We start from the raw sequence: 25,969 nt of genomic DNA, 5'->3' as shown, positions 1-25,969 counted from the left end.
TGGGACTTGATGCAAACTAGTAAAATACATAGTGCCAACCGAATTGATGAATGAGAGTGAATTTGCATATGTCTGGTTTACACTGGAGCAGAGCGGAGTAAAATTACCAAACTGTATGTACAGGAAGGAGTCAGTCCACTCCTCCAACCTTGCCATGGCTGTAAATAATGTCTGTAACCATTGTAACGTTTACTTCTGACCAACATGGCGACTACCATCGCCTGTGTTTCACCTGTGTATTTTCGGTTTACTTGACACCAGTAACACCAGTAACCAGAGTCGTCAATGTATCCATAAGATCTTAATAAACCACCACTGACAGCGGCGTCATATTCTCTTTTTCCACCGCATGGACTTGATACTTTTAATGGGCCCAAGACAGCAGAACTGGTAGGAACAACCGCAATGTTGAGGAAATAGACTGGATAGAAAATTTTAGAATGTCGACAACACTTACCTCCGTCTCTTTCAAATTAATGGTGCTAATTTTTATGTAGCGTAACGAGTGTTGCGCGTGTCTAGTCCAGTTCTGGTTCACACTACTCGGACTAACCGAATCCGCTCTCAAATTCGGTTGTCAATACCTGAATTTTCAGGTAGTGAGCTTGGTTGTAGAATGCGGTTCTCTCCTTAATAACTGAACTGTGTGAATTTAACAAGCATAACAAGCATAAGCTCCAATGAGGTGTGAACTGTATTTAGTTGCAGTGTAGTGGCATTTAGCCCATAGGCGACATCTCACTATCTGACTGACTGACTGACTGACTGCCTGACTGCCTGACTGACTGTCTGACTGACTGACTGACTGACTGACTGACTGCCTGACTGCCTGACTGACTGTCTGACTGACTGACTGACTGACTGACTGTCTGACTGACTGCCTGACTGCCTGACTGACTGACTGACTGCCTGCCTGACTGACTGTCTGACTGACTGACTGACTGACTGACTGACTGCCTGACTGACTGCCTGACTGACTGTCTGACTGGCTGACTGTCTGACTGCCTGACTGACTGCCTGACTGACTGACTGACTGACTGACTGCCTGACTGACTGCCTGCCTGACTGACTGTCTGCCTGCCTGACTGACTGACTGACTGTCTGACTGACTGCCTGACTGACTGACTGACTGTCTGACTGACTGACTGTCTGACTGACTGCCTGACTGACTGACTGACTGCCTGACTGCCTGACTGCCTGACTGACTGTCTGACTGACTGTCTGACTGACTGCCTGACTGCCTGACTGACTGACTGACTGCCTGCCTGACTGACTGTCTGACTGACTGACTGACTGACTGACTGACTGCCTGACTGACTGCCTGACTGACTGTCTGACTGGCTGACTGTCTGACTGCCTGACTGACTGCCTGACTGACTGACTGACTGACTGACTGCCTGACTGACTGCCTGCCTGACTGACTGTCTGCCTGCCTGACTGACTGACTGACTGTCTGACTGACTGCCTGACTGACTGACTGACTGTCTGACTGACTGACTGTCTGACTGACTGCCTGACTGACTGTCTGACTGGCTGACTGGCTGACTGCCTGACTGACTGCCTGACTGACTGTCTGACTGACTGACTGACTGCCTGCCTGACTGACTGTCTGCCTGCCTGACTGACTGACTGTCTGACTGACTGTCTGACTGACTGACTGACTGTCTGACTGACTGACTGTCTGCCTGCCTGACTGACTGACTGTCTGACTGACTGACTGACTGACTGACTGACTGCCTGACTGACTGACTGACTGACTGACTGACCTGAATTTGGCTCATGGGAAAAACATAGAGAGAGAATGGGCAGCATATCACTGTAAAGGCAGAGACAGTGACACAGACACACACACACACACGCACCTGATCTTGTTGATGATATCCACCCCAGACTGCTCCAGGAGGGTTTTGGTGACGAAGCTCCTGGGTACGACCATCTTGGTGGTGCTGGCCTTTATCAGCTCCTGACGAAGGCTGATCCTCTTCATCACATGGGGACACAGAGCCTCTGCTGCGTCCACCATCGATTCCAACAGAGTCTGGAAGGAGAGACAAGACAAGGGCTGAGTGGATATGTGTGTGTGTGTGTGTGCGTGTGTGTGCGTGTGTGTGTGTGTGGTGGGGATGAGGGTTATATGGTCCTATGTATATGTAAAAGTGAGTCACTGAGATATTTATGTGTGTGTGTGTGTGTGAGAGGATTGATTACATAAACCCACCTGCAGTACATGAGGTGTGTATGAAATCTAAAATGTTCATAAATATGTCATACACTTAAAGTGGCAATCTGCAAAATCCTTGCATTTTGATTTTGTTGACATCTTTAGTGCTGCACCACACTTCCCAGAGATCACCTGTCAATCATACAGTGTGGGCGGAGCTTGGATTTTCTGTTGATGCAGTTTGAGTTTCTCTTTTCTTTGTCTGTTCAGCCATGGTGGCTATCACTGCTCATGCTGACTACCCAGTTCTTCTACTGTTTATTCCAAACAAAACGTAAAATGCATCACTTCCTGTGCACCAGAGGAAAGAGCTACCAGACAGCAGCTGTTTAGAACAGCAAATGTTAAAGCTTTCATGAACTGGATATAGGATGAATCAATATTGTGTTATATCAATCAGGGAGAGTGTAACAAAACATGTGAAATTTAATATTTATTTGAAAATATCACAGCTACTTTAACCTTTGAACCCTTGGTAGTATAAGGACATTCAACTAATGTTTGATGAAAGTTTTATCAATGTCAATTCATAGTTTAGCCATCTTTTATTTGACCACTTCGTCACTGAAGTAGAAATGATCAGCTCACCTGTAGTTGCTGGTCCATGACAGAAGTCACCTCCCCGGCCATGGACTCCAGCTTCTCCTGGATGGGTCCCACTGAGGAGCCGTTCACCTCCTCTCTGGAAGCGGCTCCTAGGTGGTACAGGTTAGGGAGGAGCTGCGGAGACACATGGAGGAGGATGAGGAGACAATTATAGGGGAGAAACAGGAAGGCATACAGAATTACAGTTCTGTTTGCATGCAAAGTCGTGCATGCAAAGCTCATCATGATAATTATATATATTAAAATAATTCATTTACTTGTGCTTCTATGCATGTCCATATATTTCTGTTGTAGTAAAACCTTTGAGATTGGACCAGGTGGGGTATAGAGACCAAAACTATACTTCAAAATATAAAAAATGATGGACCATATTCATTTGCATTCATCAGCAATACAATCCCAGGATAATAATCTTGTTGAGAGAAATTCACAATATATTAAAACTATTTTTTGGCTGTTACTTTAAGTCTATTAGATCAGTGGTTCTTAACCTGGGGGTCGGGACCCCCAAGGGTATCGCAAGATTATTTTGGGGGGTCCCGAGATGATTTTTGAGATAGGCAAAAACATATTTCTACTATACGAATGTATTATCATGCCTATTTTTTCTGATTCTTCTCTAATTTTAGTTTTTTTTCCTTCTGAAATACTGAAACGTTTTCATCTAGGCCTCTGATAATGAATCAAATGAAGCGACCTGAAAAGGGAAAATCATTCTTTGGCTGAACCATGTATTCGATGACATACAGGTACAGACGTCTGATGCGTCTCTCCTCACCGTTTTAGAGTTCCTGGCGTCTTTGATGAGGTTCTCTGCTGACCTGACATCCTCCATGATGGCGTCTGCCTCCGAGTTCCTCAGAGAGTTCAGGTGGTCCTGCACCTTCACACAGATCCTGTCAATCATCTGGGAGACAACGACAAGGCATGAGAATGTGGATGTGACACTTCTCAACAGGCACACAGGCAGGGCGGGTGGCAGGAGGTTTTATGGGTTGCCTTACGTTTGGCATCAATGGACATAAACTTCAATACCTAATATAAAATTCAACAACAGCTAGAAGTCAAATTAGAAGTAATGTCAATTCTATGGCCAGGCACTCGCACCGTTTTGACACTGTGGAGGCAAACTACTGTTTTTACCTAAACAGTAACATTTACAGTGTACTCCCTGCCTAGAATAGAACATTTTACTAGCCCACTGGCTTAGTGGCTAGACATTTCAGCCCTGGTTAGTGAAAAATGTTTTCCTCTGGGCAGAATATAAATGCAGTTTAACAGATATGCCAAAGTGAGAAATGGGCACAATATAGAACAGCTTAATACCTCCTCAGAAGGCAAATCTCCCTGTCTATTTCCAGAGGAAAAACATTTAAAAGAAAGAAAAGCAACACAGTGGGACCTCAAAGTGGCTTCAATGAAAAAAACAATGGTTTCATCAAATATCCTACACAATGTATTTGTCAATAATTAATGAATTAATAATGAATTAATAATTGGTCAAAAACACAAGAACTGAAGTGCAAATGAAGTCATTAATGAGAGAGAGAAAGAGAGAGAGAGAGAGAGACAGAGAGAGAGAGAGAGAGAGAGAGAGAGAGACAGAAAATGTAAATCTGTTGTCGCACGGTGATGCTTGTGTGTGAGTGTGTGTGTGTGTGTTTGCGTGTGCGTGTGCGTGCACCTGCTGTGTGGTCGTGGTGACGATGCCCTGCTGAAGCCGATAGGCCTGTTCCTGGAGGTACTTCCTGGTTTCATGGTTCCTGTATAGATAGTTCTCAATCTGGGGGGGGGGGACACAAGTTCATTTTCATAACCATAAATAATATAATGATGTAAAACAGTGTTACTAATCTAAGATCATAGATCCAATTGTGTTTTTTTTTAGTTTTTCATTTTTTTTCTGTACTATAGGTGTAGCCATTGTAGGTTTCATACTTTTTATATGTTTGCTGCACTGTTGTTCCACCCAAAAGAAGGATTTTATTTTTAAAATCCTGATAAAGAATAAAGAATAAACCTTGAGCAACGCGTCCTCGGTCTTCTCAGGACTGGCCTTCAGAGCCTGGGAGGCATCAATGATAGGGATGGGCATGAAACGAATGGTGAAGTTCCTGATGGACAGAGAGAGAGAGAGAGAGAGAGAGAGAGAGAGAGAGAGAGAGAGAGAGAGAGAGAGACAGAGAGAGAGAGAGAGAGAGAGAGAGAGAGAGAGATACACATGAAATACAACGCACTTGTGCTATTTCTTGATATATTCATTCACAATTTCCAACACAGATATCTCATTTGCTACCATGCATATCCCATTCATTTCAAGGATTCTTTTCCATTATGCATATTCAAAAACAGCATGTGAATATTTGAATAGAGATTATGATTTCCTCTACTTCTGTAATGAAAAGGAAATGGAAAGTAACAGGAGAATGGATTCAGAGAAAAAGCCAATTAGACGTCTCAATCTAAACTGGCTTCAGAATAACATGCTTTTTGCTTCAAATGAATAAATTAGCCTAATGCTAAATTTAAAAAAAATCAAAAGAATATGAAGGCTGTGGATCTTAATACATGAACAAAGTGAGACTGTAACTTAAGATCTCAATTGTAGTGGGTGTCAGAGTGCAACGCTTGTTAAATGAACTCTTGATTGCTGTGTGTGTGTGTGTGTGTGTGTGTGTGTGGGGGGGGGGGGGATGGGAGGCAGGACAGACAGAGAGAAGAGAGAAATGGAGAGAGTTGGACAGAAGAAAGTCTGGAGGGAGAGATAGATTTTGATGGCTGAACCTCTGAGGTAAGTTGACTCATCTTTATTCAGATAGGTCTGGCCTCAGAGCACACGCACACACACACACACACACACACACACACACACACACACACACACACACACACCCCCTCAGGACAGGAAATGAGGATTTGACTTGTGCATGGTCCTGCCTGCTCTCCTCCCTCTTGAAATCAACAGTGCCGCTGTGAACACGGCCAAGTCTTTCAAGTTCCTAGGAAGCAGCAGCTCCTACAAACTGTTTAATCATGAGCACCCAAAACATGAGTTTCACTTGAGCAGGGTATCTGACTAAAATAAAAATGCTGTTTCTGATTGAACATAGCTAATGAAGGTTTTGCAACTGTAAAAGGATAATATATGAATAGGGACACCAGGAAATGAACCGTTCAGGGATATGATGTCCAATTATGTCTATTTAAAGGTCCCATATTCTCCACTTTCCAGTGTTTTATTTTCTGTCTTGAAGTCCATTCAAAGCTGTGTGTGTGGTGTCATGTACCAAAAACACTCTCAATCTATTTTTACACGTTCATTTTCCAGCATCTCTCTGAGCCTTACCAAGAACAGGCTGGTTCTGTCGCTGTGTCTTTAAGACTCATTAATATTAACAACCCTCTGTTCTGATTGGCTAACCGTTTCAAGAGTGAAATGTGAGACACCGCAGCCCGGCAGCTACAGGTAGGGAAAACTCTCCGGTAATAAACAATGACAACCGCTCAACCGCTTTGAAAAGAAAAATGTGTTAGTCTATTATTTCTTACAAAAATGATAATGAGCGAACCTTTGTGACGCCACAAAGTTACGGAAGTCCAAACGGCTCGTTTAGAGGCTCGCTTTTCTAATATGGACTGTGTGGATTTAGTTGCCGACCGAAGTGCGTTTTGATACTTTCACCATGTTTAGATAGCACATCCAACTCCTTTAGAATCAAAGAGGCAAGGGAAATCCTGTTTTACACCATATGGAACCTTTAAGCACATGTGATAATAACAAAACCTGTTTGGCCTACTGTATTAACCCTGTTCTCTATTAATCCCGTCCCATGCATGTGGTGCATGCAAAACAATAAAACATGTCGGTACCGCATATATCAATACAAACACATTTCCCAGCCAAGCTAAATAGCCTCAGAACTTTATTTCAAATTCTAGTCAAGATCCCAAGGTTTCCAAAGATACCAAACATGTCTGAATTACAGTTAAATGTGTATAAAATGATGCACAAGACATCTACATTTTTTCCATTTGATGTAATGGTGCAGCCATAAGAAATGGCATCTTGGGTTTGAATATTTCACTCAATATAAGCGTGCCATAGCTTCAATGAAGCGGTAGAACGAGCAGATACAGAATATGTATGTGACAGTATGGAAAAAAAAAAAAGAAATTCTAACTTTGAACCCACTTAAGAGGATATTTAAGGGGAAACTCAGGGTGCAAGGGGTATAAAGTAATTGCAAATTAACCAGCATTACTTGGTGAATAAACAAGACTTTATTTACTATATTTAAGACATTTTCATACTTTTTAAGGCCTTAAATTTAAGGATTTAAGGATCCTCGGAAACCTTGCTGAGGCAACTGAGGAAATTCAATGTGCCACAACTCATCCTGGTACAATTGTGCACATCCATTATAGAAAGTATCCTGCAGCACTGTCTGCTACAGCTCTGCCTGCTGCCATCCCAAGGTAAATCCTTGGAGAAAAAGTGGGTAGCTGGCTGTTAGCTAAAAAAAAACAAAAGCTGTGCATGCCTGGGTGAAGTAAGAGGAAGAGAAGCTTGTGTCTGACAGTGCCCACCCAGGAACCTGCCTGTCAACAAGAACTTCCTTCTGGAACGGGACAGATGGCACCAATGTGTCAGATCTGAACCTTCAGCCAGTTGATGGTGTGGTCCTGAACTCATGAACTGTTTTTTATGGCAGTCAGTGTAAGCCCAGTTTCCATGGTCATTTGGTCATTGATTTTTTAAATTCATTAATTCATTTAATTTATATGGGTATATTTGTAATCAGGATATCCACATGTAAACATGTGCTTACTGTGCATTTTAACATGCTCAATGTGCCATAGATTAGAGGGGGGATCAGGGGGGAACCATTGATTTATTCAAGACTGAGCTGCAAAAATGGAAGAAAAAAAAAAATAACTTGGGTCAAAACATCTTAGAAATATCTAGAGAAACATACTAAACCTGCCATTAGGCAGGTTTAGTATGTTTAGTATTTAATTGTATTGATTGCTGAACATTCTGTCAGCTTTGTGAAGTCACAACTGGCATCATAGAATCCAAGCAGGTCTGGAGCCACTGGTCACCGTTTGCAGACAGCAGAGCACGAACGAGAACACTGCAAGACTAAGACACACAGAGAAATACACTCTACAAGCTTTGCTTATTTGGATTTCCGTCGATATTGTCAAAAGTCCTGTTGTAACAGGCATCAACTGCACCATGGCCTGTCGGTCTATGCAGGAATTCAAGTCTCTGGGCTCCGAGAGACATCAAGGTGAGTATGGCATCCTGGCAAAAACCTGCAGTCCCTCTTACATGTTAATTCATATGATTTATCAGGTAGGATGGGCACTAATCCCAGTTCAGTACCTCAAGTTACAGCTGTGATTCCTGTTGTTTTGCTGTTTTTCTCATCATGATAAGGTGATAGGAGGGCTGTGCCATACAACACTACAACTCTTTCCCCCCATTTTTAGGCAACCACAGCAGCCCAGCAGTCATCAACAGGTGCAACAAGCCCAGCAACCTACTGGTGGAGGATGCGGGAGCAGAGAGGAGGAGGAGCAAGAGGAAGGCCAGCTCTGGGAAGAGCCAGGAGGGGGCCAGCAAGAGGATGAGGGGAACCAACCGAAGCCCTCGAAGCCCTGCGGCCTCCCAGGACCACGGCGGAGCTGCCGCGCCTTCCTCAGCCAACCCCAGAAGAACGAACAACAGAAGTCAGACAGAAAGATAGATGTCTACACGGGGGTTTAGTTTAGGGTTAAGATTAGATTAGGGAATCAATTAATTAATCAATGGAAGATCCTCACAAGTATACTTAACCAATATCTTGGTGTGTGTGTGTGTGTGTGTGTGTGTGTGTGTGTGCGTGTGTAGCCACATTTAAGGTCAGGTACGAGGAGGCTGGCCCACTTGGCGAAGGAAGTTATGGATCGGTCTATAGTGGCTATCGGAGGTCGGACCGTTTGCCTGTAAGCCTCTCATACACATACACAAAATGTACCATACACTATATGCTGTGTAAGTGCTCAGTCAAAGTATTTGTGTTTCTGTCCTGTAGGTTGCAATAAAACACATTGCCAAGGCAGATGTGTTGTACATGCAAATGGTGAGTGAAGTATTTGTTCTTTCTGGAACTTCTAGAACTGAAAAAGAGCAGCTTAGATAGGATTTCTTTCTCATCCGCCTCACTGCACCCGCTACATTTCTTCAAGGCTCTGAATGGGAAGATGCGTCGGGTTCCACTGGAGGTGGTACTGCTGCAGAAAGCAGGAGCGGGTGCTGAACCCGGATCAGTTGGCAGCACCGCAGCCGTGACCCTGGTCGACTGGTTCGACCTGTCCAACGAGCTGGTCCTGGTGCTCGAGAGACCCGTCCCCGCCGTGGACCTCGACGCCTACCTCGAGGCCAGAGGGGGCCACATCCAGGAGCACGAGGCCAAGGTAAGCGGGTGGAGGGATGGATGAAAGAGCAGTCTGCCTGCCTTAAAGAGCTGCGAACCCACCGAGAATTCTAGTGTCCCGCGGTCTGAATGTTGTTTTCGAAGCTTTCGCACCCTGACGAAAATTCCATTTCTCTCTATCGTTCTCTCTTTCTATCTATCTCAGATCATCATGAAGCAGCTGGTTGACGCAGCCGCGGAGATTCAAGCCAAAGGAGTGTTTCACCGGGACATCAAGCTGGAGAACGTTCTGATCGAAATGGGCTCCGATGTCCCGCGTGTGCGGCTCATCGACTTCGGCTGCGGCTGCGTCCTGAAGGAAGGAGCTTACACCCAGGCCTATGGTACGCCGCCCGGCTTCTCTTCACTCTTTCTCCAATCTCTGAAATTATTATTCTCAAGGTTACCCAATGTCTCTCCCCTTCTTTCTTTCACCTCTCTCTGTCTGAATACAGGAACCCCTGCCTACACCCCTCCGGAGTGGTACCAGCGAGGCTCCTACAGAGCCGGTCCCACCACAGTGTGGCAGCTGGGGGTGCTGATGTTCGCGCTGCTGGCCGGACATCTGCCCTTTGACACCGTGAGGCAGATTGTGCACAAAAAGCCCAAACTGGGCGACGGGTTTTCCAAAAGTAAGACTCGCATACTCACACACACACACACATATACACATACACACAGTCAGGATGAGTATTCATCTTTGATCCCTGTCTTTCTCTCCAGATTGTCAGGATTTTCTGAAAAGGTGTCTGAACAAGTGTGCCGATGGCCGCTTCACCCTGGAGCACCTGCAGCTCCACCCCTGGCTCGATTGATCACGCCATCAATCACCATTATTTTTGAAAACCGGCTTAAAAAAATATAACCCATTAGAGCCACCTCCAGTCTTGATGAATGATTTGATTACTTGAATGGTTGAAAATGCTTTATTCTCCCTGACTGCTTGCAGTTTGCCTAACAGGAGTGTTTGAACGCAATCACATGCCTTCTGTCTCAAAAAACATTTAGCATTTGTTAAACGTTTGCTATCAGGAATTAACAGACTCAGCCTACTGTGATGAAATGTCTCTTCACCAATGGTTCCTTAAAATGTGGAGGACAGGCTACTGCTTAATGTCAACAAACCAGAATCTAATGGCTAGTCATCTAATAATCTAACCTAAAAACAAACTGAATATGCTCATGTACACTTTCCTGCTCATTTTGTCCGTATATCAGAGCTGAAAACAGGTAAACTCCTCTGGTAAAAATGCTTTGGCTAATTCAGGAGTGTGCATTTGAACTAGCTAGGTAAGTGATAAAAGAATTAAGGTTTAGGGTGTGGCAATGACTCTCAAGGTATTCCAATTTCTAATATCTGGTACACTGGACTCTCACTTAACTCCTTCACTGCTGCTGTCACATCATACACTGCTAACTGTTGATTTTATATTGACAGTGAAAGTGATTTGTTGTTGCGATACAGTATGATCAAATTCCTTGCGCATTTACACTATTCGGCGAATAAAAGTGACTGACTGATCAGAATAGGAAAAAATACTTTATACGTTGTCTATTGACCTAATCAGCCATTTTGAACACTGATGGTGAGAAACTCTGGGAAGATTTACATATAAATATATACATATATATATATATATATAAAACACACTTAAATACATAAATGAGGACTTCAGATAGGCGGAACAGTTACCAAATTAGCTAACAAGGTCAGTAACAACAAACATGACTGCTTGAAATTAGCAGGGAAGTTAGTTTGCTAGCTTACTAGGTTACTAGTAAATACTAGCTTACTTAGCCCATAATATCGCAAGCTACCAGAGTCTATACGCTAGACTGGTAGCTTGCGATAATATGGGCCAAAAATATTATTATCAACCTATACTCCTCTGGATTCTTCTAATATGTTTTTCAGTGGGGAATCTGTGAAATAAATGCTCGTATGATGTATCTTGGTTCACAACAACAGTAGAATAGAGTTGGGCTATACTCGCTCTTATAGTTTCCCACCCCGAGTGTTCAAAATGGCTGCCGTGTGATTAAGGTCAATTCACTATAAAGAGATGGAGAGGCAAGTTATTTTGCAGTATTTCAGATAAGAGTTTCAATAATACAACAAAGAGAATATCAGAGAGAGCAGCGAGAAAGGAGGGGAAACAGGGAAACAGGATAAACAGTCCCAGAGGGAAATTTGTAGAGACGCACATCTCATTTCACACACCCGCTGAAAATTGAACAGACATTCAGATCCACGACACAAGATGCAGCACACAAAAATGTGCTTGAATCCCTTCTGAACCTGTTGTTTGTCTTTCTTTCTCTGCTCTATCCTTTCTTCCTTTCTGTCTGTGAGCAACATCTTTTCCCCCTTAGCTGTCTTTGTTCCTTCTTTGTTGCTGTCTAACCCTCTCTGTCTGTCTCTTCCTCCATCCTTCCCTTCTCGTCTTACCTCAAGGTTTCCCCCTGCTCAGTACAAAGCCAACTGACATCTGTATTCAGTATGTAGATACTATTCAATTGAGGATGTAAGAGACAGCGTGCACGCTTGCACACGCAGGTTTTAAATGCTCCATTTAGAACTGACACACAGTTATAAACATACACGCATACACATGCAGTCACACACAGATACTTACTTCTCCAGAGCGGCTGCTACATCCTGCAGACCCTGAGGGCTGGTGTTGTTCTTGTCCCAGATCACCGTCCTGCACAGACAAACACACAACGCACGTCAAGGGCAGTCTGAATCAGTGACTTTAGTAAAGAGATGATCTGCAACACGGGCCAAAACTGGCCCTGGCTTTTGAATCCAATGCAGAGAGAAGAGTCGGGGAGTGCAGAAGTCCTGGGAGAGATGATCCCTCTGTTGCCCTCTACTGGCTGGCTGCAGAAACTAGACCCACCTTAGTATAAGTCAATGGGACCAAGGCCCTTTGGCTTGACCATCAGTTTCACAAGCTCTCCATCCAAATTATATTATTTGCACTTTGTAATGACATTTTTAAATTGTTGTTTACATTCTAGCAGCCAATGGCATCGCTAGAAAGATTTGTGGCTCAGAAATAAACAGAATTCTGCAGTCAGACTTTGTTGTCATTGAACTTTTATTTATCACATCGTATCCTGGTTGTATTGCATCATGAACCCCATATCGTAGTGAATCATATTGCGAGATAAACATCCCCAGTTCCATCCCTATTGTAAGGGGGCGTGTCTGCATATACCCGTTATGCTATGTTACGCTATGTGTGGGCAGGCAATATGGGCTGGCTTTTCCTGCAGGCTCCACCTGATCCTCCCTTTTATTATACTGTGCAAACTCACATCTGCACCCAGAAACCCCACTTCCCAGGCTTCAAACAGGCCATTAGAAAGTCATTAGAAAAGAAACATTCTGTCCATTATTTTCTGCAGAGTCCCTGAACGTACACACACCTGAGCTTGGAGTTGATCTGCAGCGCCTTGGCCAGCATCTTGGCTCCCATGTCACCCATGGCGTTGCCGCTGATGTCGAGCCTGGTGAGGGAGGAGTTGCTGCCGAGCGCGTTCAGGACGATGGTCAGGTCGCTCTTCAGCCTGGAGTCTGCCAGAGAGAGAGAGGTGAGGGGCTGGGGAGGGGAGGGAGGGAGGAGAGGAGGAAGGAGAAGAGGATTGGTATTAGGAGAACAAGGGGTAGAGAGAATCCTATTATGATTGACTGGTATATCTGTTGTGTCTTTGACAGTGTTATTGGAGAATGGGGGCAGTCCGAAGTTTATCTGCCACCTGCAGGCTGCATAGTCTACTATTTAATAGAGGCTGGATTGATGAGCCGCTCTCCAGTTCTGTGTGTGTTTCTGGCTTTTGGCACTTTGAAGCGAGCAGTCAAAATGGCCTTCATTGCATATATCACTGCCAGCTCAAACAAATGCCATTGTAATATCTGTTAGGTCATTAATATTCTTCTTGACAGCGCCGACTCCTTTTCCCCGTCAAACTCGTCCGTATCTTTATTCACTGTCTCTGGATGCTTGGTGTCCCGGTGTCTTTTCAATTTGCTTGGCCGCATGCTATCTCTGTTGTGAATTATTTCATTTTTTGGGTATCTGTGGATTTGTATTATACGCCTTCAAAACATATGAGGCCTTGCGCCTGCCCTGTGGCATCTCCCAAGGGGACCGCGGACCCACGGTTGGGAATGGCTGTCATAGAGCTTTACGGCAAGTTTGACACCTTTCAAGAAAAGTCTCTGAAGCTTTTAAAAATCCATCTAAAATACATCAAACATTGGATTATGCCACCTTCAAAGCTGTAAGGATTTGCCTGTTGACAAGAGCTTTAGTCGGACTATTTATTGTTGTAAGATTAAAAGATCTGAGGGGTTTCCTAGGGTAAAAATCTCTGAAATGTTCAAAATGTTTGTAGGGAACCTTTTTCTTTTGCAAAAGGAAAATATCAGAGGATAAAGTGGGCTTCGTTATTACGTAAGAGATATTCTTTTAGTTGCAAATTGTAAGAAATCTCTCTAAAATATCAAACATATTCTGATAGCAGAGCCAAAATGAAACATTTAGCATTGGATCAAGTGCCGGTCTTTATGATGCAATATGTGATGTGCGGGGTTACAAATCCGACAGCGACCGTCTGTTCAGCAGAGTGTTGAGCTGCTGTATTATGCATGCCATTTACACAGCTGGACACTCCTGATCCCTGTGATCTGCCTTCACTAAGCCAGCCCTTTCACTGTCTGCCTACTCACCCAATTAGGACACACACACACACACACACACACACACACACGTTCCCTTTTTCAGGATTTTTTTTGCTTTTTTTGGACATCAGAACAGGGATTTAAGTACATCAGGTCAGCCTGTATTAAATCCATCTTAAAAACCGAAAATCGTGTATTAAATATCCCATTTTTATATGCTTACTGCACTGCTGCTGCATTGTTGCTCTATCCACTAGAGGTACTGCAGCACAAATGCAGAATAGATGATGTATTGGAAGGGGAACGAGGGATTTCATAAGAATGAATTGATGAATTGAATACTTGATCTTGTAAGAGAAATTACAGCTACAGCTTTGCTACCTGCAAAAATGAACACAATACAATACAAAAACACACAATAACACTTACTGTACATGCAACAATGAGAAAATAATGGCCACCTGTGTATCTCTAACAGGGCAGAATCTGAATATGATTTCTGAGGAAGAGCATCTGGCTGTCAGGCAGATTAACACAGTTTGGCAAACAGTATGAATGCACACACTCTATCTATACCCTATGCACACAGACAAGCTAATGGCACGCACATGCACACAGCTACTGCAGGAAGTCAATGTAAATCCAATGAGTTTTAAAGCAGCAATGTAGTAGAAAATTGAAAAATAGGTAGAGCAGCTCAACACTGGACTGATCAGAGAGAGAGGGATTAAACCCAGTGTTTGTGTGTGTGTGAGATAAGGGTGTGTGTGTGTGTGCGTGTGTGTATTGTGTTAGAAAAGGAGTGCGTGTTTGTCCTTTTCTTGAAAATTACAAAAAACAATCCTGGCATTTCTTCCTCACATACAGTGAGAGAGATGCATTTTTGTAAGGAAAGTGTGTGTATATGCGTGTGTGTGTGTGAGAGAGAGTGAGTGAGTGAGAGGGAGAGTGAGAGTGAGAGAGAGTGTAATATAATAGAGCAAAAAACAGAGAGATGGGGCAACTGAGTGATGAATGAAATATGTCGCTCTCTAATGAAGGGCTTTTTTGAGTGGTGTGTGTGTGTCCTGATGATGAGGTCACTGTGTAGAAGAGTAGTATCAACATGGCAATAAAGGCAGCAAATTACTGTTTTATATTCGGTCTCTGAGGACGCAGACATATTTATCATATCATCATCTTTACTGCCTAAATGTGCTCCTTTCAGACCGTAGCGCAGACATTAAATATGCAAATTTGAATAGCTGTGAGCTTATACAAGTCTCCCATCATGCATCTGTCCTGCATCTGGTCTTCATTAGTACTGCAGCGGCCACTGCTGCCTATTCTTTCTCAAATGCTGTACAGTAGGGATGGAACAATATTTTTATCTCATGATACGATATGTGAATTTCGATATATCATCCCATCCCTACTGTACAGCAGAAATGTGTTTCTCAATCAGATTGTTCCTTACACCTTCTGATTGGCTACAATGAGAACAAAAGATTAGATTTCCCATCCCTCCCTGTGGCTGAAATGGCTGACTCGGCATATTCCTCTCAGCAGCCACAGCAGCTAAGGGCCTCAGCCGTTATTAATCACTGAAATTATGAGAGCATTACTCAGTGCATTCATCACATGTCTCTTTTAATAAAGCCGAGAAAAAGGGAAATTGCAACCGGTGACACGCAAATGAGACTGACCTTCTACCAGAAACAAATTAACCTTGTTAATGTCCCTCCATAAAATGATGAATAATGTTGTTTAATATTCAAATAAAACTCATTTACTCTGCGCTCTGTGGTCAGCAGTATAGCAGTGTAGCATTCTATTTCACCAGTCTATTTGACCACAATTATTATTCTCCTACCACCTACCTGTGAATTTAGTTGCGCATTTCATTTTTATTTTAGATGCCATCTCCAAACCATAAACCTCCATTCAGCTTTGAGCCAACATGGTCTCACGGCAGTTCGTGAAATAGTCACGAAATTGAATCTATTGATTCGTGTACATGGACACGATTTTCCCATTTTTTTCGTGACACTCAGAACGACTTTCAAACTAATGTATTTCAATTGGAAGTATCTTTCGTGCCTGCAGCACGTTTTTTTTTCTGTCAGTCGGGACTCAGGAAGTAGTGTGACACTGAAAAAAAACGGTGGCCAGTAAGGGTGTTGTGGTAGGGGTGGTGGATGGGCGTATACGTTTGCCTTCGATGCCGACGACCAGGGTTCAATTCCCAGCGTGTTCAAAGTTTCCGTAACCGTAAGCTACATTTAAATTTTTAACCAACGTTTTTCTTATTTAACCATGACCAAACCATTTCTCTAACCTTAAAGGGTAACTTCGGTATTGACAACATTATGGAAAGGACCCTACAGAGAAATGAAAAGTTTTTCTTTACCTTTCGCTTGATCCGGTCTGTGTGTAACCAAGTCTCGCTCAAGTCTCGCGAGAGTTGAGTTGTTGCAGGAAGTTACACACAGACTGGATCAAGCGAAAGGTAAAGAAAAACTTTTCATTTCTCTGTAGGGTCCTTTCCATAATGTTGTCAGACACTTATAATAGCAATCTGAGCCTGTCAGTGGCAAAAACAAGCACTTTTAGTGGACGTACATTGATGGTTCACATTTGCCCCGTCGGATTACATTGCAGCTCGTTTCGCGGCTGCCGGCTGAAGCGATCTCGCTCAATACTGGACCAATTTCAAAAATTGTTGTCCCCTTTAGTCACTTAGACACAAAAAGATGGGAAAATAGGGTCCAGGTTGAAAAATACCGAAGTTACCCTTTAACCAAGTTGTTTTAGTTGCCTAACCATAACTGTAACACAAGTTGTTTTATTTGCCTAAACTTATGTTTTCAAATTCGTGGTGGAGGAACGTAATTCCGGTCGTGGTGGAGGCACATTTTTTAGGTTGTGTTCATTTCACGAAAAAAAGGTTGTTTTAAGTTGTTCTGAGTGTCACCAAAAAAATGGGATAGGTTATATGTCAATAGATTACATTTTCGTGACTATTTCACGAACTGCCGTGAGACCGTGTTGTTTGAGCTGGTGGACCAGAAAAATGTCACTTGCGTGTTCTGACAATTACTATTAAAAACCTTTTGAAAAACCTAAAGAAGAAAAGTTCTGTGCGTCATTGTTGGAATTTATTCTGTAAACTTGTTTTTATTTTATTTTTATTTTATTTAACCTTTATTTAACCAGGAAGTCCCATTGAGATTAATAACCTCTTTTTCAAGGGAGACCTGGCCAAGATTGGCAGCAGCACAGATAAAAACAAGTAGTTTCAGACAGACTACAATACAATAAGAACAGATACAGGAACAGAAGCGTAGACTAGCAAACATTAAAAAAATAAAAATAAAAAAAAATCAGTTGAGAAAGTTGTTATTCAAAAACAGCGACATTCCAACGAATCAGCCTCCAATTCTTTCATTTTGGATTTAAAAGCATTTAGTGAGATTAACTTGTTAAGTTTTAAATCATTCAGGAACATATTCCAGGCAGAAGGTGCAGAATACATAAACGCCCTTTTTCCAAGCTCTGTACGCACGTTTGGGGGCGGAAAGCATAAAAAGATCTTGAGAGCGCAAAGAGTATTGTCCCGTACTTTTCTTTGAAATATAAACACAGAGATAGGAGGGGAGCATGCCAAGAATTGCTTTATAAATGAAGATGTACCAGTGTACAAGCCTACGCATATATAAAAGATCACCATAGTCCCACAAAGGTAAGAATGTGGCAGCCACAAGCTTTTTTTTTAACATTAAAAGAAAAAAACAACTTATTGATTATTTGATACATGTCTAGCATTTTTATCTTTATGTTCTTGATTTGAGTTTGATTGTCTGTAAAGAGCTCTATAACTCTTGAATTTTTAATCATCAAGCCAAGGCCTTTGCATATTAATCTGTGAGTTCTAATCTCTGTGGATCAGTGAAGCCAGAGGAGAACTGTTGTATATTTTCACCACTAGAAAAAACACACAGAATATAGTTTGTGTAGCTGTCTACACACACCGGCCACTTTATTAGGTACACCTATCTAGTAGCTGGTCATCTGTTTCTGCAGCCCATTTATCATAAGAGCCAACAGCTTGTGTGTTCAGATGCTTCTGCACTCCACTGTTGTAAAGAGCTGCTACTGGAGCATTTGTGGCCTTTCTGTTAGCTTGAACCAGCCTGACCTCTCTCATTAACAAGCTGTTTTCTCTGTAAACTTGACACTCGACTGTAGTGTGAAAACCCCAGGAGGGCGGCTGCCTCTGAGATGCTGAACCGACAGTTGCCGCCACGTGATTGGCTGTTTGGAGGAGCGGGCCGTTGGCGTATAACGAGCAGGCGTACCTAATAAAGTGGCCGGCGAGTGTACGTTTCTCGCAGTCAGGAGCTTTCCCAGATCTCATTACTTGGACCCGAGCCATGACACATAAACACAATAGGGTAAACCTACACCCTGGAGCTACATCTCTCACTGTGTGTGTGTGTGTGTGTGTGTCCTGGCTAAGCAAGGATCTGCCGGCGAAGAACATTTTAAACTTGTTATCTCTACAAGCCGTCACATATCTGTGTTTGTGTGTCGGCTATGGCTGTCTGGCAACACAAGAGAGCAGTTACACACAGACACACACACACACACACACACACACAGTGAGATGGGAAAACACTGATAACACACACATGCGCACACTCTTCCTCCGTCCATCCGCTCCCTCATTTCCCTTCTTTTCTTTGTATTTCAGCAGCAATCTGCACTGTCGGATAAACCAGCGCATACCCCCATCTTCACACACACACACACACACACACACACACACACACACACACCAAGAGACCAATACAGTTCAATAGGACCATCAATCTAGCACTGTGGGAGACAGAGAAGGGCAGACACAGGGGCAGAAGCTGTTATACCTCCATGATGGAGGGAGAGATAGAGCGAGTGAGATGGATTGAGGGACGGGAAGAGAGGGAGAGAGAGACAGAAGCAGGAGGAGGAGGTCCCTTTATTTCACTGCAGGTCTGAAGAAGAGAGTAAAAGAAAATGACAGGTTACCCGTTTAACTCCCTTGCTGAATGTCTAAATAATCCCAAACTAGATAGAGGTAATGACATACAGCAGAGAGATAATGTCAGTTAGATAGGAGGATAGATGCAGAACTGGCAACCCATGGGGGATTTTGGAGTACCACACTGACAGCATAAGCTAGTGGAGTGTCTTCCCTGTCTTTACCTGCGCAGTCTGAGAAAGTCTGCAGCGCATTTTGCTCCTTTCATCCCTGACTGTCTAGTTTTCACTATGCATGGCCCCATTTCACACCTTATATTTACATGCTTCTCATATCTAGATAGAATGACTTGGGAATCATCTGCGTTTAAAAATGTATTTCAACTATCCACATAGATTCAGATTCCCCTATAATAGTAATAGTAATAGTAATTATAGTAATAGATGATGACAATCAGTTCAGGTGATGATCTATGAGGAAACATCTATTCACTGAGAGATGCAAATGCAAAAACAGTCTTTTCCATCATGTACTTACATTAGGTCTTATTCCTTTCTACTATAATATTTTACCCATATTAAAATTATGTGAGAGGTAATCAAACAATGTCTATATTCAATTTAACTAAACGTTAGACCTTAATCTAGCTCTATGCAGCTGGCCCTTGGTCTGAAAAATACAGCATGAATAATCAATAGTTCTCAGGAAGCAGTTAGTTTCTGTTTAATGTGACACTCTATTGATCCCTAGGGTAGGAGGTCAGAGGTCAGGGTCAGCTACAGAGCAGCTCGCAGGGATTCAGTGATTTGCTCAAGGACACTTCAGCAGCTCTGATGCTTGCCGATATTGAGGGTTGAACCTGGGACATCTGGCTGAAGGATGGTCTCTTTAACCACTAGGCCACCCTGCTGCCCCCCCACCTCCCCCTCCCCCCTCAGACAGAAGCCAGACAAAACCAGCCAGAAGAGGAGATGAACAACTCACCGACTCCTCCTCCTGAATCATGTGGACCAGGTTGTCCAACACTGGAGCGAGGTTTCTAGGAGGGAGAGGAGAAGAGAAATGGAAGAAAATGAAACATAGAAAGTGATACTGCGTTGCAGTTAAGTACAGAGGTTAAACACTAGGGGTGGGACGATATATTGAAATTCAATATATCACAATACAAAAATGTGACAATATGTATCGTGGGGCAGAAAAATGAATTGCGATATTAGCTCCATGTTATTCTGCTGTAGTAATCACAAATGAGGCGCTTGACCATCACAATTTCACAAGCTCTCCATCCAAATTATATTATTGTTACTTGGAAATGACATTTTTAAATTGTTGCTTACATTCTAGCGAGCCAATGCCATCGCTAGAAAGATTTGTTGTCACTGAACTTTTATTATTACATCGTATCGTGGTTGTATTGAATCGTGAACCCGATATCACGTATCAAATTGTACTGTGACAAACATATCATCCCATCCCTATTAAACACTAAATTATACAATTTTGTAGTCTATATTCATATGATTCTTTTAGGGTGCTGGTGGTTTCTGAGCACCTCCATCTTGAACACGACTGACTTAAATCCTTGTACATCCTGCGGCAGTCATTTGCACCACAGTCCAAGTCCTGTGGTCTGTTGGATGAATGTGATGTTGTTGAAGTTTTGGCCCAGTGACAGGCATCTGATGGAGTGGGTCCTTGGTCATCCACACCAGCCCTTTCCCCTAAGCTAAAGCCCTCCACCTCGATTCACCCCCGACCCAGCCCTAACCCACCAAGGTCTCTCTCTCCCAGCCTGAACCCCATACTGCCCCCCAGCCCTCCACCCCAGCTCCACCCCTCTCCTCCAGCCCTGTGCTCTTACTTGGACTTGATGTTGTTGAAGTTCTTGCCCAGTGACAGGTGTCTGATGGAACGGTTCTTGGCCAGCCACACCAGCAAAGTGGACAGGTCTGAGTCCAGGCCTGGAGGGAACAAAAACACAAGTTGAAAACGATATTAAAAAAGCCTGACTTTGGTATTTCAGTAATGTGCAGCCTACTGTATGTTGTGGGCTGAAAGGCTGAAGGAACATATTGTACGATTTGCTTAGACACTGGCTTCTCACCGTTATCAGAGATATCCAGGCTGGAGATGTTAGGGATCTCAGCAATACAACCCTCTAGGATCTGAGAACCTCCTGACCGTAACTATGGAGACAGAGGAGGAAACTTTAGGCACACAGCTACACAAAACACACAGAGTACATCAAACACACTGCAGCCTTCAAGATCTCTGAACCTACGGGTGCACCTAAGAAAACCAGGAAGCAGACGGTTTGCAACTAATAGATTCTGCAGGAAGATGTTCTTTATGTGAAACAATCATGCATTTGTTTTCTAAGTAGAGATCGCTATCGATAGAAACATTATGGTTCTGGAAAATGCCACATCTGCTAAAATCACAACATGGAAGAAGGGTCGAAAAAACCTAAAGTGAAATGATGTATCTCGACGGTTTGTGCAAAAATGAAAAACGTCCTGCAAGAAGAATAAAATCTGGAGAAAATAAAGTATCTATCCAAATAAAAGAAGGGGAGGAGTGAGATGTTAATTGTTGACTCAGTACTTACACAGTGGCCGAGCTTATAGAGGCATGAAGGGGAGAGAACAGCGTGTCAGAGCCAAGCCGACAATTACACCCCATAAGACACGCAGATGTTGAATAATCATACTTCTATTCATACACAAACATTGCACACACACACATTCGCACAATCCTTATTTTGCATACTGTCAGCCCGCTCAGATCGCAGTTTTTTTTGGACGCCTTCATTAGACCCTTCCAAAAAAGGACGGAACACATCGCTTCCCCCTCGCAGCTTCACTCTGGGAACATTTCTATGGGAATCTGCAATTGGATTTCCTGTGTAATTTGGTATTCATGCGTTATCTTTAGCCGTCCCATTGAATCTGCAGCAAGCTGTCTTTTTTTTCCGCTGTCGGAGTAGGCGAGGAGATGAAGGTGAAGGGGCTGGTGTGTGTGTGTGTGTGTGTGTGTGGGTGAGACTCGTGGTGAAACAATTAGAGAGGGAAACTGAACACCCCCCCATCCCCCCACCTCCCCCCCTTCACCTCCGTTCGTCTCTCCTCCTCCAGCTCTACCCGCCGTCTGCCAAGTATTCCATTATACCGGCTCTTAGCAGAGTCGCTGGCCTGTCAAATGGTTTTTGGAGAGGATCCTAAAAGGCTGATATTGCTCTAGATGAGGATTCACTCCAATCCATTAATACACCGCACTCTTCAAAATTTGGCTGACAGGGGCACTTGTACAAAATGTTACGACTAATAATAATGGTAAGAATTAAGAGGAAAATGAACGATGTAAAATCAACTAATCAATCGAAAGAAACAATTTAGAATTTCCCCAATGGTTGCCAAATCTTTCCCATTTGCTTAAATGTTACCATTTAAATGCAGTGATCCTCTTGCTGCTTAATGCTTACAGCTACTGATATCTAGCTAGAAATAGTGAGCAATAATAACCTCAGACTGGTTTAAAAATGTAATTTTGAGTCATTTAATGTCATTTTATCTCCATGAACTAGAACTACAGTACTGTAAAGTCTTAGGCACCCGAGATTCTCTATACACATTTTGTGTTAGATGTTTATTTGTTTTCTGCATTAGTATGTCAGTTATAGTAATTTTTTTGATGAATTTAGAAACTTTTCATTTCAAAGCATCTTCACTTTATGGATTTTTTTTTTTACATGCGCCTAAGACCTTTGCACAGTACTGTATAAGTTTAGAAAATATGGCCGCTCAATCGAGACAATCATCAAAATTAGCAATCAGTCTATAATTGATAAATATGAATCAGCATTGCTAATAAGCTGCCAGTGGGTGACTAAATTTGACAAAACAAATTCAAACAAGGAGGATGCAATTTGAAATTTATGCCAACAAAACGGGATGCTGCAACCTTCATCCTCCCTCAAATCCCCCTGGCTGCAGTTAACTCACTCAAGGTAGGATCGACTGTATTTTGCTGCATTGTGCTTAAAATGTGCCTCAATAAACCTAACCAGTCTAACCAGTTCTGCAACCTGTGCTACCATCTGCGCTGTACATCTAACCTGACTGCAACTGTAGGATCTAGTTCTCCACTCCTCTGAAACTACTCTGCAAACACAGCATCTCTCCACTGAATGATAGAACATGTGGGGCTTCATTGATAAAGGTGTCACGATCAACATTGATTTTAGAAGTGTGTAGGCAGGAACGCAGTATATATCATTTATAAACCTTGCAGCACACATCTGAAAGGAGCTCACTGCATTGCAAAATAGGAAGAAGCTTTGATCTGTAATCCTCATTTAGGACAGAGACTGAAGCTCCTAGGGGACTTTTCATTTGAAGATGCAAGGTGTGAGTACAGGTTCATTCAGTTCTCATCACTTTTATACATCAACATCTGTTAAGATACAATTGAAAATGAAACCAAGTGTCTCTTACTTCACAGCAGCTGAGGTCTAGAGACACTTCCTTCAGGTTAGGGTTGCTGGCCAGGCCGAGCAGTAGAGCTCTGCATGGAAACACAACACAATAATATCATGTGAAACAATATATATATATGGACAATAAAAGCGTTTGAGTTGAGAGTTTGCAATACAAAGCAGCTATGAAATTTTACTCTAGCTTGGAGACAGGGATTTAGATCCCAATACAATCACTTATATATGGAAGAGGATTAGGGCCATATGTGAAAAATGGATTTGAGTTCTGAGATTAAAGTCAGAATTGTGAGTTTAAAGTCAGAATTGTAAGAAAAAGTCAGAATTCTTAGAATAAAGTAAAAACTCAGAATTATGACTTTTTTCTCAGATTAGATTAGTCTCAGAACTCAAAAAAAGTCCCGTGTCCCTAATCCTCTTCTGTACTTATAAATATGAAAGCTGCACTAGTTAATTTTGCAAGTAGGAAGCAGGAAACTGGAAACTGTGCACTCCTTGGACCTAAATGTCTCTGGAAGTTTCAATTTGTCAAGAAGATTTTCTGCCATTGACCATACCCAACACCCCAATAATAATAATAATAATTTGGGTAATTAGGCCAAATCTATGGTGTCTCAATTAGGGGGAATGGGACACTTTTTTCCACTTTGTGATTTAGCCTGAAAACACGGGTTTATTTTTACGTGAAAATCTGTAATGAAAAGCGCAATCAAAAGAAGTGTGAGAGATGAACGGAGCCGGAGACAAGTCAGAGAAAGGAGAAAGGAGCAGTCGTCTCACTTGAGGGCCTCTGGCGGCAGCTTGGTCCCCGACACGTTGATGGAGCTGAGCGACATGGCGCTGCTGAAGAAGTGCTTGAACGACGGAGGCACCTCTTTGCCTTTCCTACAGGGAAAGAAGGGAAGAGAGGGGAAAGTAATAATGATGCCGAAGGGATACGTCGAAGACTTCCAGTAAAACACGTCACCCACTTTTTAGATCACGGTTCCTTAAGCTCTTTTGACGATACCATGTGAAATGATACGATCCACTTCCCTCCGCCCGTCTGGGATTCAGGCTAACATGAAGCTTTTATTACTCCTGTCATGGCCTAAAAGCCTGCAACCTATTTTAGGCTGGATCTACAGTTTGAGAAACCTACACTACCAGTCAAAAGTTTTTAAACACCTGATTAAATGCATTATTTAATTCTCTTAAAGCCATTTTGATCTAAAGGCTTATGCTTAAACGCTTGAAAAGTTTCTTAGACAAATATAAATAGTGAAGTTGGTCCTATGTATGAATTTCTTTCCAAAGTCTTTGCCTTTCCATCAAGGCAAAGGGCGACTACTTTAAAGAATCTAACATATAAGATAGTTTTGATTTGTTTAACACTTTTTTGGTCACTGCATAATTCCATTTGTGTTATTTCATAGTTTTGATGTCTTTTCTCTTATTCTAAAATGTGGGAAATAGTAAAAATAAAGAAAAATGTGGTGTTTAAAAACGTTTTACTGGTATTGTAGTTTTAGCCCAAAGAAACACGAAACAAAACAAAAAAATTCTAAGATACAGAAGCAGAATCACTCAGTGAGCCAGATAACTTAACAGTGTTTGGTCAGCAAGTATAGCTAGCACACACTTATAAGCAGTAGTGGAAAGAGTACTAAAATATCCTACTCTAGTAGAAGTACTGTTACTTTGCTGAAATTTTACTTAAGTAGAAGTAAAATTACCGGTGTAAAATGTAAGTAAATGTAAAAAAGTAGCTCCTTTAAAATGTCCTCAGAGTAAAAGTTAGTTTTTAGAAAAGAGAACATTGTTAGATGTGATCTTTCCCATGTGATTCTAAAAGGAGAGAGGACAGAGTTCAAACTACATTCTACATTAGTCTTCTACACTCATCTTCCCTCCTCTGTCCTCCTCCTTTTCGTCCCCTCCTTGCCTCCTCTATCCGCTCCCCTCTTGTCTCCTTCCCTCCTTCTCTCCTCTCACTAAACTCTCACCTCTCCTACTGTCTTCCCGCTAAATTCCCCTTCCTTCTCCTCCCTCTCCCACCGCACTTGTGTCTTCTTCTCCTCCTCTCCCCTCCTCTTCTTCCTCGCCTATTCTCTGCTCATCTCCCCCCCCCCCATCCTCTCCTCTTCCCTTGATGAAGTCCTCTTTAGTGTCTCCACAACTCCCCAGAGACTGGAAAGAGAGATAATAATGGGAAGGCAGACTCTAACCCCCCCCACCCATCTGTTACACACACACGATGAATGAACACACACAAACTCGACCATAAACACACACACAGAAATCATATCTCCTCTGTTTCTCGTCTGTAATGGCACGTTGTCACCAGCAGATGGCACAGAGAGCAACAGACTGACTAGATTGAGTCTGTCATGTCAGGTCAGATCTGCCTTATTAGGGCAATGGGTAACTTTCTGAGACAGGAGACAGACAGCACTAGCTTTAGCAGGGACGAAGAATGACAGAAAACAGTGTGACTGACATAGTGTGGTACTGTACTGGG

The 25,969-nt window shown here is 42.7% G+C and overlaps 2 protein-coding genes across 2 annotated transcripts in view; one reads left to right on the top strand and one right to left on the bottom strand.

The window, feature by feature from the left end:
• LOC139922562 (F-actin-uncapping protein LRRC16A-like) overlaps positions 1 to 25,969 on the bottom strand; it is a 102,386-nt gene that overhangs the window by 12,917 nt on the left and 63,500 nt on the right. Inside the window, exons 16-28 of the mRNA XM_071913085.2 lie at positions 24,250 to 24,354; positions 23,471 to 23,540; positions 21,586 to 21,597; positions 21,082 to 21,163; positions 20,839 to 20,938; positions 19,962 to 20,016; positions 12,724 to 12,896; positions 11,925 to 11,993; positions 4,848 to 4,941; positions 4,512 to 4,610; positions 3,606 to 3,734; positions 2,810 to 2,941; positions 1,863 to 2,038 (exon numbers count right to left, since the gene is read on the bottom strand). Coding sequence (XP_071769186.2) covers positions 1,863 to 2,038; positions 2,810 to 2,941; positions 3,606 to 3,734; positions 4,512 to 4,610; positions 4,848 to 4,941; positions 11,925 to 11,993; positions 12,724 to 12,896; positions 19,962 to 20,016; positions 20,839 to 20,938; positions 21,082 to 21,163; positions 21,586 to 21,597; positions 23,471 to 23,540; positions 24,250 to 24,354 — 1,296 coding nt within the window. The remainder of the gene's footprint in view (positions 1 to 1,862; positions 2,039 to 2,809; positions 2,942 to 3,605; positions 3,735 to 4,511; positions 4,611 to 4,847; positions 4,942 to 11,924; positions 11,994 to 12,723; positions 12,897 to 19,961; positions 20,017 to 20,838; positions 20,939 to 21,081; positions 21,164 to 21,585; positions 21,598 to 23,470; positions 23,541 to 24,249; positions 24,355 to 25,969) is intronic.
• Positions 8,067 to 10,103, top strand: LOC139922570 (serine/threonine-protein kinase pim-2-like). Its single transcript, XM_071913095.2, has 8 exons — positions 8,067 to 8,121; positions 8,324 to 8,563; positions 8,724 to 8,818; positions 8,908 to 8,955; positions 9,062 to 9,289; positions 9,455 to 9,632; positions 9,744 to 9,920; positions 10,012 to 10,103. Exons 1-8 carry the CDS (start codon positions 8,067 to 8,069, stop codon positions 10,101 to 10,103), a joined length of 1,113 nt encoding a protein of 370 aa, XP_071769196.2.

This window comes from Centroberyx gerrardi, chromosome 12 (assembly GCF_048128805.1).
Source record: "Centroberyx gerrardi isolate f3 chromosome 12, fCenGer3.hap1.cur.20231027, whole genome shotgun sequence".
Classification (NCBI taxonomy): Eukaryota; Metazoa; Chordata; class Actinopteri; order Beryciformes; family Berycidae; genus Centroberyx; species Centroberyx gerrardi.
This window is presented reverse-complemented; position numbering and strand designations above follow the sequence as displayed.